Below are 14,266 nucleotides of genomic sequence, written 5' to 3' on the forward strand. Positions count from 1 at the left end.
CGGCACGCGCATCCACTGTGACTACTCGAATGAGACTGTCGAGTACTTTTGTAGAATATTTGAATTTGAAAACAGGCTGGATTAAAAATCGAATTAGAAACGAAAAAAGGAAATTTTTCACCGAGAGAGTGTTTTTGTTCGCTAGGTTGACGGTCAGATTTGTTTATTATTATTACTAGCGACCCGCCCTCGCTTCGCTTCGGAAACATTAAAACACACATGAAACCAAAAAAATAAAATAAAAAAAAATTAAAAAAATTAGCCTATGTTCATCAGGGACAATGTCGGCTTCTAATGGAAAAAGAATTTTTCAAATCGGTCCAGTAGTTTCGGAGCCTATTCGAAACAAACAAACAAACAAATCTTTCCTCTTTATAATATTAAAGTATAGATTATTTTCACTTAAAAATGTTAATATCGCGATCTAGGTTTTGCAGTTTTATGAAAGCTGTCTTTTAAACTGTAATTTTGTCAAATGAACACTTAGGACAACAGAGAAATCAAATTAAGTTATATTAATTATAAATTATTTTATGGTTTAATCTCTCGAGTTTTTTATTGTCATCTTATTATACTTCAGAAGTTTTGATTATTACCATTATAGATAATACGTACTACCTTCAATTTGTAAATTTTCTTTCACTTTCCTAGTGTCTTAGGTAGTCTTTAATAATTAATAACGTGAACATACAAACGTCACAAAGGGAATAGGAATGTATGTAAGAAGAAGTAAAGAGAATATTCGCAACAATATATTTATATTGGTCATGCGTGGTCATATTCTCCTTATCTGCCTTGATAAAGGGATGTCGCTGTTCGCAACATGATGTTACTTTTCAAGTACGTTGTTAAAATATCGATTAAAAGCGTTCACCACGCTCGAAGCAACAGTTGGGAGGAATCAACAGGCGAGAACGCGCGGCAATACGCATCGCGCGCTATTTGGAAAAGGAACGTACTTTTCTGTTCGTAGTATTACAAAAATGAATATTCAAAATAAAGCCAACAAATACGTGTGCCCCAATGATCGACAGCTGTCACTTAGAGCCAAGTAAGTAATTCGTATTTTTTTTTGTTTATCAAAGTTTTTCGGTGCCGACCGGTGTTTGATTATATTTTCGAACTTTGCTTTAATCAAGATAAGCTTGAATCTTTATTAGCAAAGTTTCCCTCGTTGAGCATAGTAATCGTTTAAAGTAATTTTAACTCATGTAATTAGTAGGTTTGAAACTTTATCATAAATTTACTTGATTTGACATAGATATAAAGACTTTTATTAATATATTAATAACACTGAAGTTGTAGCAGATAATTCGCAATCAGACAATTTAGGCACTTTATTAGTCTAATTTTTTCTCTCTCATAAATATTGATTTAAATTTATCTCGATCTAAAGTGATAAAAAATTAATAGAATGAGCCTGAATTATACAATACATGAACATTAACGTGAAAATTTTGCATTTTATTTAAGCTATAATTTAAATGGTATTATACATAATGCATAAATTGAAGGTACATATTTTTATAGAGATTATTATCATTGCAACTTAATACTCAAGGTTTTTGAATTAGTACTTTTTTTGTTATTGGGATTTGTTCTGTTTAGTTTGACTATCGGAAAATGTTTTTTATTTTTAATATTAGTAAAATTTCTGTAATGTTTGGTACACAATCGAGTGGTGCATAATTTACCTACAGTTGAAAAATAGTAAACATGTAATGACATAATAACTTGGCATATATTCTTCACTTTTTTTTTTCCTATCTATGCTGATAGCCTTGAGAGGCTATTTCAGCTTCACTTTATAATCGCACATCATACTTCGCTTTTTCGGTTTACTTAATTCTGTAGGTACCTTTATTTCTGCGACTTTGGCGACAGAAATTGGCAGGGAGGTGGTAGCTACCTTTTTACCTTGCCTATTCGCTGTTAGCCTAGAAAGCTATTCCAGCTACGCCCAGACGTATAAGTGACGGGTGTTAGTGGTGGTAGGACCTCGTGTGAGTCCGGACGGATAGGTACCATCACCCCACTTATTTCTGCCATAAAGCAGTAATGCGTTTCGGTTTGAAGGGTGGGGCAGTCGTTGTACTACGATTTCTGCTTGTGGTGCAGATATGCTGGCTATTTATCTTGGTTTTTAAATGTTAATAAACCCACTTATCTACATAAGTTGTTTTATTAATTAGGGACGTAACTTCAAGTTATTTTTAATGACGAAGCTTTAATTTCTACTTTATTATGCGAAATACAAGTTCGAATATAAGCCGTCTCAACTATAAACCCTTGTGAAAGCTCAAATTACCGACCTACTGGTAATATCATCTAAGCTTCTCGTATTTCTAGCTTGATGAGATAAAAAACGAGTATAAAGATTATTATTATTCCTTTGAAATTCAATAAATTTTGTTTTCTTTAAAGAAAGCTTATGTTTACTATTATTGTCGAAAGTAAGGGCGTTAACACTCCATCTATTAATTGCACTGTAATGATCGTATCCTAAAGTAATGTACACTAATTTTTTGTTTTTTACAACATGAAAATTGTAGTTGTCGTAACTAATTGCATTATCCCATAGTATCTTTTACGGCTTTTGCGAGTTGTAGACATAATTAAAACTAGGTACTCTTAAGGTTTTATCGGGCGTTGATTATTTTCATTTTATTATTCCTTACGTTTCGAATAGTCCACAATTTTCGTGATCACGGATGACTGATTATATAAATATATATGACATAGTCGTCTATTCACTTTCAGACACAAAACTTACTAGCAAGTTCACTTCTATAGGTCTTACCACTCGTTACCCCATTATTCTCCACCTTCGGCAGTATTTAGTGCTTAACTTATCCTCCTCCTCGCGTCGTTTTTCTCATTACTGAGGGTCGTGACTCCCCCCCTGCGTCAGTTTCTCCCGTACGATTTCCCTCCATCTGCTGCGATCCTTGGCTTCATGAAGGGCATTGTGGAAGTTGATGTTTAGAGAAGATCGTATTTGGTCCGACCATCTCGTGGGACTGCGTCTTCTAGGACGTTTGCCATCTACCTTTCCTGTCACCATCAGCTGTTCAAGATTGTGACCCTCTTTACGAGCAATATGTCCGAAGAATTCCAGTACCCTACGAAGGCATATAGCTTAACTTATAGGCATGTTTAAATTTGTTATCCATAGACAAATTCCGAACTTTTTTTATTTTTTTTTTATTGCATTGATGGATGGACGAGCTCACAGCCCACCTGGTGTTAAGTGGTTACTGGAGCACATAGACATCTACAACGTAAATGCGCCACCCACCTCGAGATATAAGTTCTAAGGTCTCAGTATAGTTACAACGGCTACCCCCACCCTTCGAACCGAAACGCATTACTGCTTCACGGCGGAAATAGGCGGAGTGGTGGTACCTACCCGTGCGGACTCCCAAGAGGTCCTACCACCAGTGATTACGCAAATTATAATTTTTGCGGGTTTGATTTTTATTACACGATGTTATTCCTTCACCGTGGAAGTCAATCGTGAACATTTGTTGAGTACGTATTTCATTAGAAAAATTGGTACCCGCCTGCGGGATTCGAACACCGGTGCATCGCAACATACGAATGCACTGGACGTCTTATCCTTTAGGCCACGACGACTTCCATCCATGAACTTCCATCATAAACATGCGAATCGTAATCTTTACGAGCTTCCGACAAGATTGACGTCACCACATCAAAAACATATTAAAAACGTAACATAAAACTATAACCAAACACCCTGATCGTAGTTTATCACTAAAATCGATACAAGGTACTAGTGAACCTTTAAAATAATACTCTTTTTTTTTCTAAAAATAGCCAGGTTCACGGCTGTACACATGCATCAATATAACCTTGCGTTTCCTACGTCGCTATCTCCCCTATGTACGTCCGCTTCCGGTGTATTACGTTCGATTGTTAGTACTTTTTACAGATAGTGGTTGAACAAAAGAATGAATCACAATTCCTAACTAATAATAATATAGTTTAGAACTAATACACCTCATCCCACGGATGGCTTTGAACTTCAAGGACTACAGAGCTAGTTTAGTTATCTCTGTCTGTTGTATTGTAGTCGTCGTGGCCTAACGGATAAGACGTCCGGTGCATTCGTGTTGAACGATGCACCGGTGTTCGAATCCCGCAGGCGGGTACCAATTTTTCAAATGAAATACGTACTCAACAAATGTTCACGATTGACTTCCACGGTGAATGAATAGCATCGTGTAATAAAAATCAAACCCGCAAAATTATAATTTGCGTAATCACTGGTGGTAGGACCTCTTGGGAGTCCGCACGGGTAGGTACCACCACCCCGCCTATTTCCGCCGTGAAGCAGTAATGCGTTTCGGTTTGAAGGGTGGGGCAGCCGTCGTTACTATACTTGAGACCTTAGAACTTGTATCTCAAGGTGGGTGGCGCATTTACGTTGTGGATGTCTATGGGCTCCAGTAACCACTTAGCATCAGGTGGACTGTGAGCTTGTCCACCCATTTACAAAGGTCAGAGTTTTGACAAAATCAAGTCTTCTTCATTTTACCTTCGCACCAGACACCACCAAAGCAGAGTTACTGTAGATCATTTTTGTAACCTACCGACCGGCTCAGGTATAAATTCCCCTCCACGGTATTTTCCGAACAGTGTTTTTGGAACAAGATTTAAAAAAATGCACGCCTCTGGCATTGTTGATGACTATAATATTAAAAAGTCATATTTCCTAATCATACGTAATATATATTCCCTAACCCTTTCTATGATACTAAGTACCTACATATTAAATTATTTCTCAGTTGGAAGTTATTTTCCTATTCCGTGATAATTTACTATTTATGAAAAGTTTAAATTGCTATTTATTTTATTTCCCTTGTAGCAGACGAGTTACCGGCCCACATGATGGTGAATGGTTACCGTCGCTCGCGGACAATTGTAAAGCTCCGCCCTTCCAAAAAGCTAGCGACCCACTGACAGATCCTTCATTCAGGGTTTAATTGGAAAAAAAAGTTTTTTTTACCGATAATCTCATTGAAAATCGGTCTTCCAGTGCAAACGTTAAATGTATATTTCCACACAGACCTACATAAACGAACAGTTTTGCAATTTAAAAAAAAACCTAGTCACAATTTAAAAATACATGACAATAAATACAAAAGCTTATTTCGTTCGTGCATTCAGATAAAGTTGCGCTTATCAGAACAAACTTTACTCGTACCTACAGCAGGATGAAAATTTATATATTACTTTGCCATACGAATTTATGTGGTTCTAAAGTTTTTAAACGCAATTCTACAGTTTATTCTATTTTTCTAACGTGTTCCATTTCAACTGCACACAAAGTCCTGGAAAAATTCCTAACCGTACACGAACAAGCGACAATTATCGCTCTTTTTTTAAACGTAAATGTTTGTGAATGATTGTAAAGGATTGTCAATGATTGTAAAGGATTGTAAATAATTGTAAATGATTGTACCGAATGTTCTATCGGGAGTGTTCCGAGAAATTACTCTAAATGTAAACAGAGTCCAGTCCAGCTCTGAAATGAGCTTCCTTTACACAGTTTTTTTTTTTTTATTGCTTAGATGGGTGGACGAGCTCACAGCCCACCTGGTGTTAAGTGGTTACTGGAGCCCATAGACATCCACAACGTAAATGCGCCACCCACCTTGAGATACAAGTTCTAAGGTCTCAAGTATAGTTACAGCGGCTGCCCTACCCTTCAAACCGAAACGCATTACTGCTTCACGGCAGAAATAGGCAGGGTGGTGGTACCCACCCGCGCGAACTTACAAGAGGTCCTACCACCAGTAATTACGCAAATTATAATTTTGCGGGTTTCATTTTTATTACACGATGTTATTCCTTCACCGTGGAAGTCAATCGTGAACATTTTAGAATTAGAATTTAGAAAAATTGGTATCCGCCCCGGGATTAGAACACCGGTGCATCGCTTCAACACGAATGCACCGGACGTCTTATCTTTTAGGCCACGACGACTTTTTGAGCTTTTGCTGAACGCTACTCCATTGCCATCTTCGAGCCAGGTTTCAGAGGATAACTTCGCGGTAGGCAGAGACTTGAGCGTGTCCCTGGAATTAAAAGTCTTACATGTACAGACGGAACAATAAGAAAGACTGAATCTTAATGTTGTAGACATAATTTCAAAATACTTATAATTTGTTATTCTCGACTTTACTACGGATGGGTACCAGGAGCGTGGGGCGTCATCCAACCAGGTGGACCGACGACTTAGTGCGCACGGCGGGAAGTCGTTGGATGCGGAAAGCGGAGGTTCGCATTATGTGGAAGGCATTGGGGAAGGCCTATGTCCAGCAGTGGGCAGATAAAGGCTGATGATGATGATGATGATGACTTTACTATATACGTTTTATTATTTCGGACATTTAGAATACTTTACAGTTTTCGTGCTCACCGACGTCTGAGAGTTTATTTTAGTTCATGTTAAACTTTTTCGCCTATACAAATTGACCGTTTTTTTTTTTAAATATAATATCGCTTATAAACTTACTTAATATTTTTTCCATGTACATAATAATCTATATAATTATCGAATATATAATATAATAATCTAATTTAATTAAGCGATAAGATGAAACATGTAATGCCATTAACACGAACATCAAAACGAGTTACAGTTTTCAATAACAACAAAAAACAACACCATTCTGTGAATTGTCAACTGTCGTTTAAAAAATATTTAAGTGGAATTTCAGCTAAAATTCCATTCGTTCCGAGAAAACGTCAAATAATTCCGCTCTACCGACATCTATGCCATTAATTAATCATCAAGTTTAATTATCAAAAAGATAAAGCCAATGATGAAGATAAAAGTAAATAATTAGTGAAGCCTTGAACTATTTTAACGAGCGCTGTGAAAATTGCTAATTCCTATGAAGCTTAGATTTATTGAAATCGAAATGTTCTTAAATGACACAAAAAACTACTACATATTGCGTAAACATGGAAAGCGTTTTCTGGGAGCCTTTAAGAAGAAAATGTTAGAAGATAGAAAGCGATATTCTAGTATCCAGTTGCTCCTCCTATTAACGGCCGTCTGGTGTAGTGGTAACTGACATGGTCACTACATAAGGGGGTCGCGGGTTCGAATCTCGCTTAGGGAAGATATTTGTATGATAAATATAAATGTCTTTTCCAGGGTTATGGATGTATATTAAATATATGTATGTGTATAATAAAAATATTACATTTATTTCCGTTATCTGGTACCTGTAACACAAGTTATTTACGAACTTATCACGGGACCAGTTAACGTGGCGTGGTTGTTAGTAAATATTGATTTATTTATTAAAAAAAAAAACAACAAAAAAATAGATATGGTCCGTTAATAAAAAATGTTAATCTATAACAACATTTATCAAACGCAAACAAAATAAATTGGACCGTAAAGTTTTCCCTTTATACTTTGATCCCGTTTTTACAACTCAAAACAAATGATTCCGTAATTAGTATAACAGTTGCGCGGAGTCGAAACACAAACAAAAGGTATCGGAAAGGAAGCCCGTTTAAATGAATACCATTAAGCTTTTCAAGTTTACCGACCGCGAAGCTCGAGTAGCTAGATATTGAAGATTTAACGGAATTGCTGGAAGTGCTGATGAAATGAAATTGTGTCTGTCGACCATAACAAATACAAAAATCGTTTTACTTTTTTTTGTTTTTATTGCTTAGATGGGTGGACGAGCTCACAGCCCACCTGGTGTTAAGTGGTTACTGGAGCCCATAGACATTTACGACGTAAATGCGCCACCCGCCTTGAGATACAAGTTCTAAAGTCTCAAGTATAGTTACAACGGCTGCCCCGCCCTTCAAACCGAAACGCATTACTGCTTCACGGCAGAAACAGGTGGGGCGGTGGTAGTTACCCGCGTGGACTCACAAGAGGTCCTACCACCAGTAAAGACTTACTTATATATGTTATTGTTTAACACAAAAGTAATTAATGAAAAACACAATTTGCTTTGAAGTACTTCATAGGCAGCCTCAAACTCCAACCCCCATTCGTTGGAGTTCCGGTCACCGTCTTCGCCGAACCCGTCGCTTGTAGCGAAGGGCTCAACGAGTAAATTAGCCCATGGACACCGCTCACTTTCTCTCCAGATCTTCTCAGTGGGTCATGTTCCCGATCCGGTGGTAGATTCTGCGAAGCACTGCCTTTGCTAGGGCCAGTGTTAGCAACAGTTCTGCTTTGAGCCCCGTGAGCTCACCTACACGTTAGGGCGAAGCTGAAATAGCCACTCAAGGCTATAAGCATAGGTAGGAAAAAGAAAAGGTTGGACTTTTAATTACTTCAACGAATTCTTGTGTATATTGTAATTGTTACTCCTTCGATAGATAGTGATAAGTAGAAAATGAACTGTATGTTATTACTTAATTGAAATTATATAACAGAGACTGTACACGGACGCCAGACTTTTTCATTGTTTAATAAAATTGCATCTGTTGCCTCTGGTCACTATCGCGCACACTCGGTCGACCCATACTCCCTCCCACCCCCACCCCTATTTCACGTAATGTAATCTTATGAATGACTATTGGAATTAACTTTCTGGTTCTATCTGGTTAATCTAATCTGGATAATCAGGTTAATCTGGTGATTAAAATCACACCAAACCAGATAAATTTTACTTAAAGAAGTCGTCGTGGCCTATAGGATAAGACGTCCGGTGCATTCGTGTTGAGCGATGCTCCGTTGTTCGAATCCCAGGCGGGTACCAATTTTTCTAATGAAATACGTACTCAACTAATGAATACTCAACAAATGTTCACGACTGACTTCCACGGTGAAGGAATAACATCGTGTAATAAAAATCAAACCCGCAAAATTATAATTTGCGTAATTACTGGTGGACCTCTTGTGAGTCCGGGTGGGTAGGTACCACCACCCTGCCTATTTCTGCCGTGAAGCAGTAATGCGTTTCGGTTTGAAAGGTGGGGCAGCCGTTGTAACTATACGTGAGACCTTAGAACTTATGTCTCATGGTATTGTAGATGTCTATGGGTTCCGGTAACCGCTTAACACCAGGTGGGCCGTGAGCTTGTCCACCAACATAAACAATAAAAAAAAAAAAAAGTCATTATCTACATTAGGAGCTAAGGTACCTGATATAATAATATAAGTATGTAGTAATAATAGCTATAGCATATATAGGTAGTAATCGATACATAGGTGTTATTTTGGTAAAATCGATTGACCCACTAAGATTTATTTTAGATTTACGTCGTATTTACTCTGTGAAATAATGAATGCAGTAATTAAAATATTTAATTAAAAATTGTGAAAGCGTTCAAACACCGTAGAAAATATTAACCTCTCATTTTCATTTGGTAGTTGGCATTAAGCGTGTTTTTCATGTTTTATATTAATCAATTTTTTTTGAATAAATCATATATTTTCACTACTGTCAATACCTACTCACCAGTGCCTATAAAACCAAACCAACCAAACCAATGTAATGACGTGTATAATAAAAGCCTACTTCAATATTCTCAGTATATAAATGACATTACAGTGGATCTCGAACACAAATTGAGCGTATCATTCTTATTTGACACTGGACATCTGTGCTCGACAGTTTGACGATAATGCCGGTTTGTCCGGGTACTACTTATAAGAACGCTTATGGCGCATAAATGCCATTACAATTATGCGCCATAAGCGTTCTTATAAGTAGTAATGTAATTATTGAAAAATACTGATGTACTTATTTAATATTTAAACAAGAAATATATGATTCATGAGGTAGTGTTTTTATTGCCTTTGTAGTCAAACGCTCGTAGAGGCCCCGATAACTTAGAGAAGCTGATGATAGTTGGTGAGGTTGACAGGAGAAGATCACGCGGACGCTCACCTACCCGCTGGTCTGATCTGGTAAAGACGCTCATCAGCCTGCCAATAACCGAGGCTATAAAGACCGCCAAGGACAGGAAGACGTGGGGAAGTATTGTGCATCGAGTGGTCCACATTTCTAATTAGACACGACCTTCAGCAATGAAGAGACCGACTCAGAAGAGAGTAGTCAAACGAGCACAACGTAAACTTAAGCAACGCAAAGACAACGTGAGCCCCGCTGAATTTCTCATCGGATCTTCTCAGCGGGTCGCGATTCCGATCCCGTAGTAGATTCAATCGCGTAGCAGCGGCCCTTGAGTTAGGTTTCCTCCGGAGGCGCTCAGGCGACTGTTAACAAATCCCACCCCTCCTGACTAAGCCCGTGCTCGCCTACCTGTCCTGGTAAAACTGGAAAGGCCATCAGGCTACCAATAATCCTTCCTTCACAAACAAAAAAGAACAATGTGAGGCTCTCTGATGAACGGATGATTGGAATGGCCCGTGTAGAGTTTAGCCCTGGCTTGTGATGACCACTAACTGGCCTCCAAACTCGTTATATCATTATTTTAAAAATACAATTGAACGTGTTATACTGTTTCACTGTTTTTAATATTTATTCGTGATTACAGCATTGCCATAGTGGAGCAATGCTGGCGAATGTGGCAAAAGAGCAGGATGAAGACGAAGATACCCTGTAAACTATGTTAATAGCAAATAAAATAAAAGATTTTTGACTGGGTGGGCCTGACCCTCACACAAACCCGCTAAGTTTCTCACCAGATCTTCTCAGTGTGTTGCGTTTCCGATCTGATGGTAGATTCTGCGAAGCGCTGCTCTTGCTAGGGCTAGTGTTAGCAACTTTGTCATGTTAGAGCCCCGTGACCCCTTCAACTCGTTCGGTTAGACTAACATAATCCCTAGAGGCTACCAGCATAGAGAGCAAAAAAATAAAAATAGATGGGCACTGCTTCGGAGCGCGCACGGAATAGATAACTATTCCGTGGGAGCGTGACTCTCACTTTAAGCCATTTCAGTTTACTGTAAATTGTAATTTGTTAATATCTCCCTTTTTTGTTATAAAATTGTCGTTATTATATTTCGACAAAAATAATCAATTAATACGTGAGTATATAAAAAAAGATATCTTGGCTGAGTTTCTTTCGTCGTTTCTTATCACGACTGTGGACTGTTAGAACCGATGGTAGAGTTTATTTTGACTTTTAACAAAATTCAATGACACCCCGAAATGAAATAAATGATTTTGAATTGTGTTTTTTTGAATCTATAGCGTGCCTTAACGACATTGAGACATTGTTTAGCATGGAATAACATTCTTTTATAACATTCCCTAATCCTAAAGTTGTAAATGCATTAGCTTATTTTATTTCCCTCAATAACATTTAACTGTAAAAATATTTTCAAAAATTTTCACATTCTTCTCATTTAGTATCATTTAACTATATCACTGATATTCTATCTACCTGACATTGGCAGAGTCATTCCACTAAGAAAAGACTCGAGCCATTAATAAAAAAAAAACATTCTTTTATATTATAAATACCAAATGTTTTTAGCAACAAATGTTACTCGTTTGTGATAAAGGATGACTGACGTCCAAAACTCGTCTATCAATAACTGAAAGACGCAACATCGTTTTGCGTTGTCTTCACAATATTCGTTTTCATATCCATCGTATAATATTGGCATTGAACGGTGAATGAGACGTCAAAGTAATGATGGATGTAGAGCATGTAAAGTGCCCGTTGTTTCCTAATCTGATGACATTCGTGTTACGAAATAATGTTCTACTGCAAGGAGGATTGTCTGGAAATACGACTATTTTCACTAAATAAATAGAGTTTTCTTTCGATTTTCATGAGTCGCAAACAATTTAAAATGAAAAGTATTCGAAGCGACCGAAATAATCATCATTTTTTCCTATTACCCTCTGCTGGGGTGTCTTGGGCAGTCTGTTCTAGTTCCTTCCACGTCATGCCCAAGACCCCTAGCTCCTGCTCCACCGAGCGACGCCAAGTTGTTCTGGGGCGGCCTCTCTTTCTTTTGCCAGACACTTTCCAGGTCAGTGCTCTCTTTGATAGGTGGGTATCGGGCTTCCTCAAAATGTGACCAATCGAATGCCACTTCCGCGTAAGGATCTCCTTCACCATTGGTGTCTGCTTAGTGATCCTCCCCAGTTCTTTGTTAGTGATTTTCTCAGGCCAAAAGATTTTCAAAATCTGACGCAGGCACCTATTCACAAACGCTTGAAGTTTTTTTATCAAGTCCTTGCGAACAAACCAAGTTTCGCTCCCGTACTAATTAAAAAAATATTTACTGCAGCTCGCAAAAAAAATGTAATTGAAGTGTAGGGTACAACTGATGACCTAAATCTAAAAACGGTATACCTGTATTTTTTACTTTAAAAAGTAAATTTGTGATTCCTACACTTAGAGTGCAAAGGGAGAGGAGAGGTCATGCTTCTGCGCACCGATCAATCGCCGCCGAGCCGGAGATCTGCCGGCTTCGACCCCTGTAGAAAGCGTCTTCGCCCTCAGTGAAGGTCACGTGGCGATCTGAGGCGCCAAGACCGCGCTGCACACAACCAACACTATAATGCGGTGCACGATAACAATTCTACGGACTTGCTGTGGAAGGGCAACCGGTTGGCTGTGTATCGCGTTCAGATCCGGCTTTCTGGTCTAATGGGGTATTCCGAAGACACTAGTGGCACCATCTGAATCGGCTTGGGGGGCCTACGTAGAGTTATCGACTATCTCCTGAACGACTGTGTTGGCCGGGCGTTTTTTTGGAAAGCTGCGCATTTGGTTGTAGTTTTGATCGCGGAATCCCTGGTTTCTGACTCGGCCCGGGATTGGACATCGCCCAAGTGCGTCCCAGCCTCCGATTAGATAGAACTCTTCCAAGGCTGAGGGCAAGGTGCGCGTGGATCATACATATCCCTATCACTTTAACCCACAGGATACCGAAACGATGCAACTTATGTTTTATTCAGTCGCCTCTCCCCAAACCGGCATACAGCGGAAACCAGAAAAACTTAGGGGGTCAGGATTTAGACGAAATTCCTATCCAACCCCTGCTCGACAATGACGGATTAGTACTGTGAGAGAAGAGCGCTCTCTCTTACGTCGTCACTGCGCCCTGTTTCTGCAAGATGATGCACTGGGAATAGCACCAACCCTTCGCCGCTTCGTCACATTAACAGTATTTTTTTAATTATGCCTTTACGTGTATGTTTACAACACAGACACACACTACATGAACAGCACTAGTTCTTGCGGATTACGTAATCTACTACTTACTTAGAGTACTAATTACGTAGTGTACTAAGAATATTAGCTTGTATTCGGAACCCTCAGGGCGTGAGTTTCACTCGCACGTAATTGGTCCATAATCCAGTATCAATAGTTAGTCTTCTAAAAACAGTAAACTGTAATGATGGCAGTTAGCTACACAGCTACAAAAATGGGCACTAATAATTGATTGTCCTTTTGCTAGTATCTTTCTGTGAGCTGCTAAAGCCAGTAGCGGATTAATTTGGCAGACACGTAAGTAATAAATTCTGAATGAAGATTTAGCGAAAGGTTGTCATATTAAATTTTCATTCGTGCAGATTAAATGAATACTCATTTCGTTATCTAAGCTTTTATTACATTAAATTGTATGAAAGACTAGAATTTCAAACTCTTTTCATAATTTAGAACGTGGTTTTCGCAGAGGTATTATCGTTCAACATTAAAGAAAAATAAGAGTAAGTTTGAAAAGTAGACAAAGTATGACAGAAAATTAAAATACACACAGACATAATGAAATATAAAAGTAAATGCAAATTATCTTATTAAATACAAACATTTTCCATATTAAAATAAAATATTATATGTAGTTTAAAAACTAAACACTCATAGCTTAGCATAGCATAGTGGGCCGAATTAACAATTAATTTTATCTTTATTCTCTTCATACAGGTTAGGATATTATAGCAAAGCTATAAATTTATTATTTTGTCATCGGTGCTCGATGCGTGTGTAAATTTTCTAGTTAGTCCGACATTATTTTTTATGAGTGAAGTATTACTAGTCCGGAGGCCTTTCCAGTTTCACCAGGACAGGTGGACGAGCAAAGCTCAGCCAGGAGGGGTGGGATTTGCTAACAGCTGCCCGAGCGCCTCCGAAGAAGACCTAACAACTCAAGAGTAGCTGCTTCGCGAATGAATCTGACGTCTTGAAGTCAGTGAAAATGACGTTCAACGATTCAGCTACATACTCGTACTAACAAACATCCACACATACCAAGCTAATGCAAGCGTGCTTAAAATAGTCGTCCATGTGGCGATCTGACATGGTTCTTCTTATGACTTTCGATGTC

At 38.4% G+C, this 14,266-nt stretch overlaps 1 protein-coding gene across 1 annotated transcript in view; it reads left to right on the forward strand.

Annotated features, from left to right (window-relative positions):
• The first annotated feature begins 658 nt into the window (after positions 1–658).
• The window catches only part of LOC101746202 (rabphilin-3A), a 42,225-nt gene continuing 28,617 nt past the window's right edge, over positions 659–14,266 (forward strand). The window contains exon 1 of the mRNA XM_004928811.5: positions 659–1,051. Within this exon, the coding sequence (XP_004928868.1) occupies positions 984–1,051 (68 nt within the window). The 5' untranslated portion in view covers positions 659–983. The remainder of the gene's footprint in view (positions 1,052–14,266) is intronic.

Source organism: Bombyx mori, chromosome 16, assembly GCF_030269925.1.
Source record: "Bombyx mori chromosome 16, ASM3026992v2".
Taxonomy (NCBI): Eukaryota; Metazoa; Arthropoda; class Insecta; order Lepidoptera; family Bombycidae; genus Bombyx; species Bombyx mori.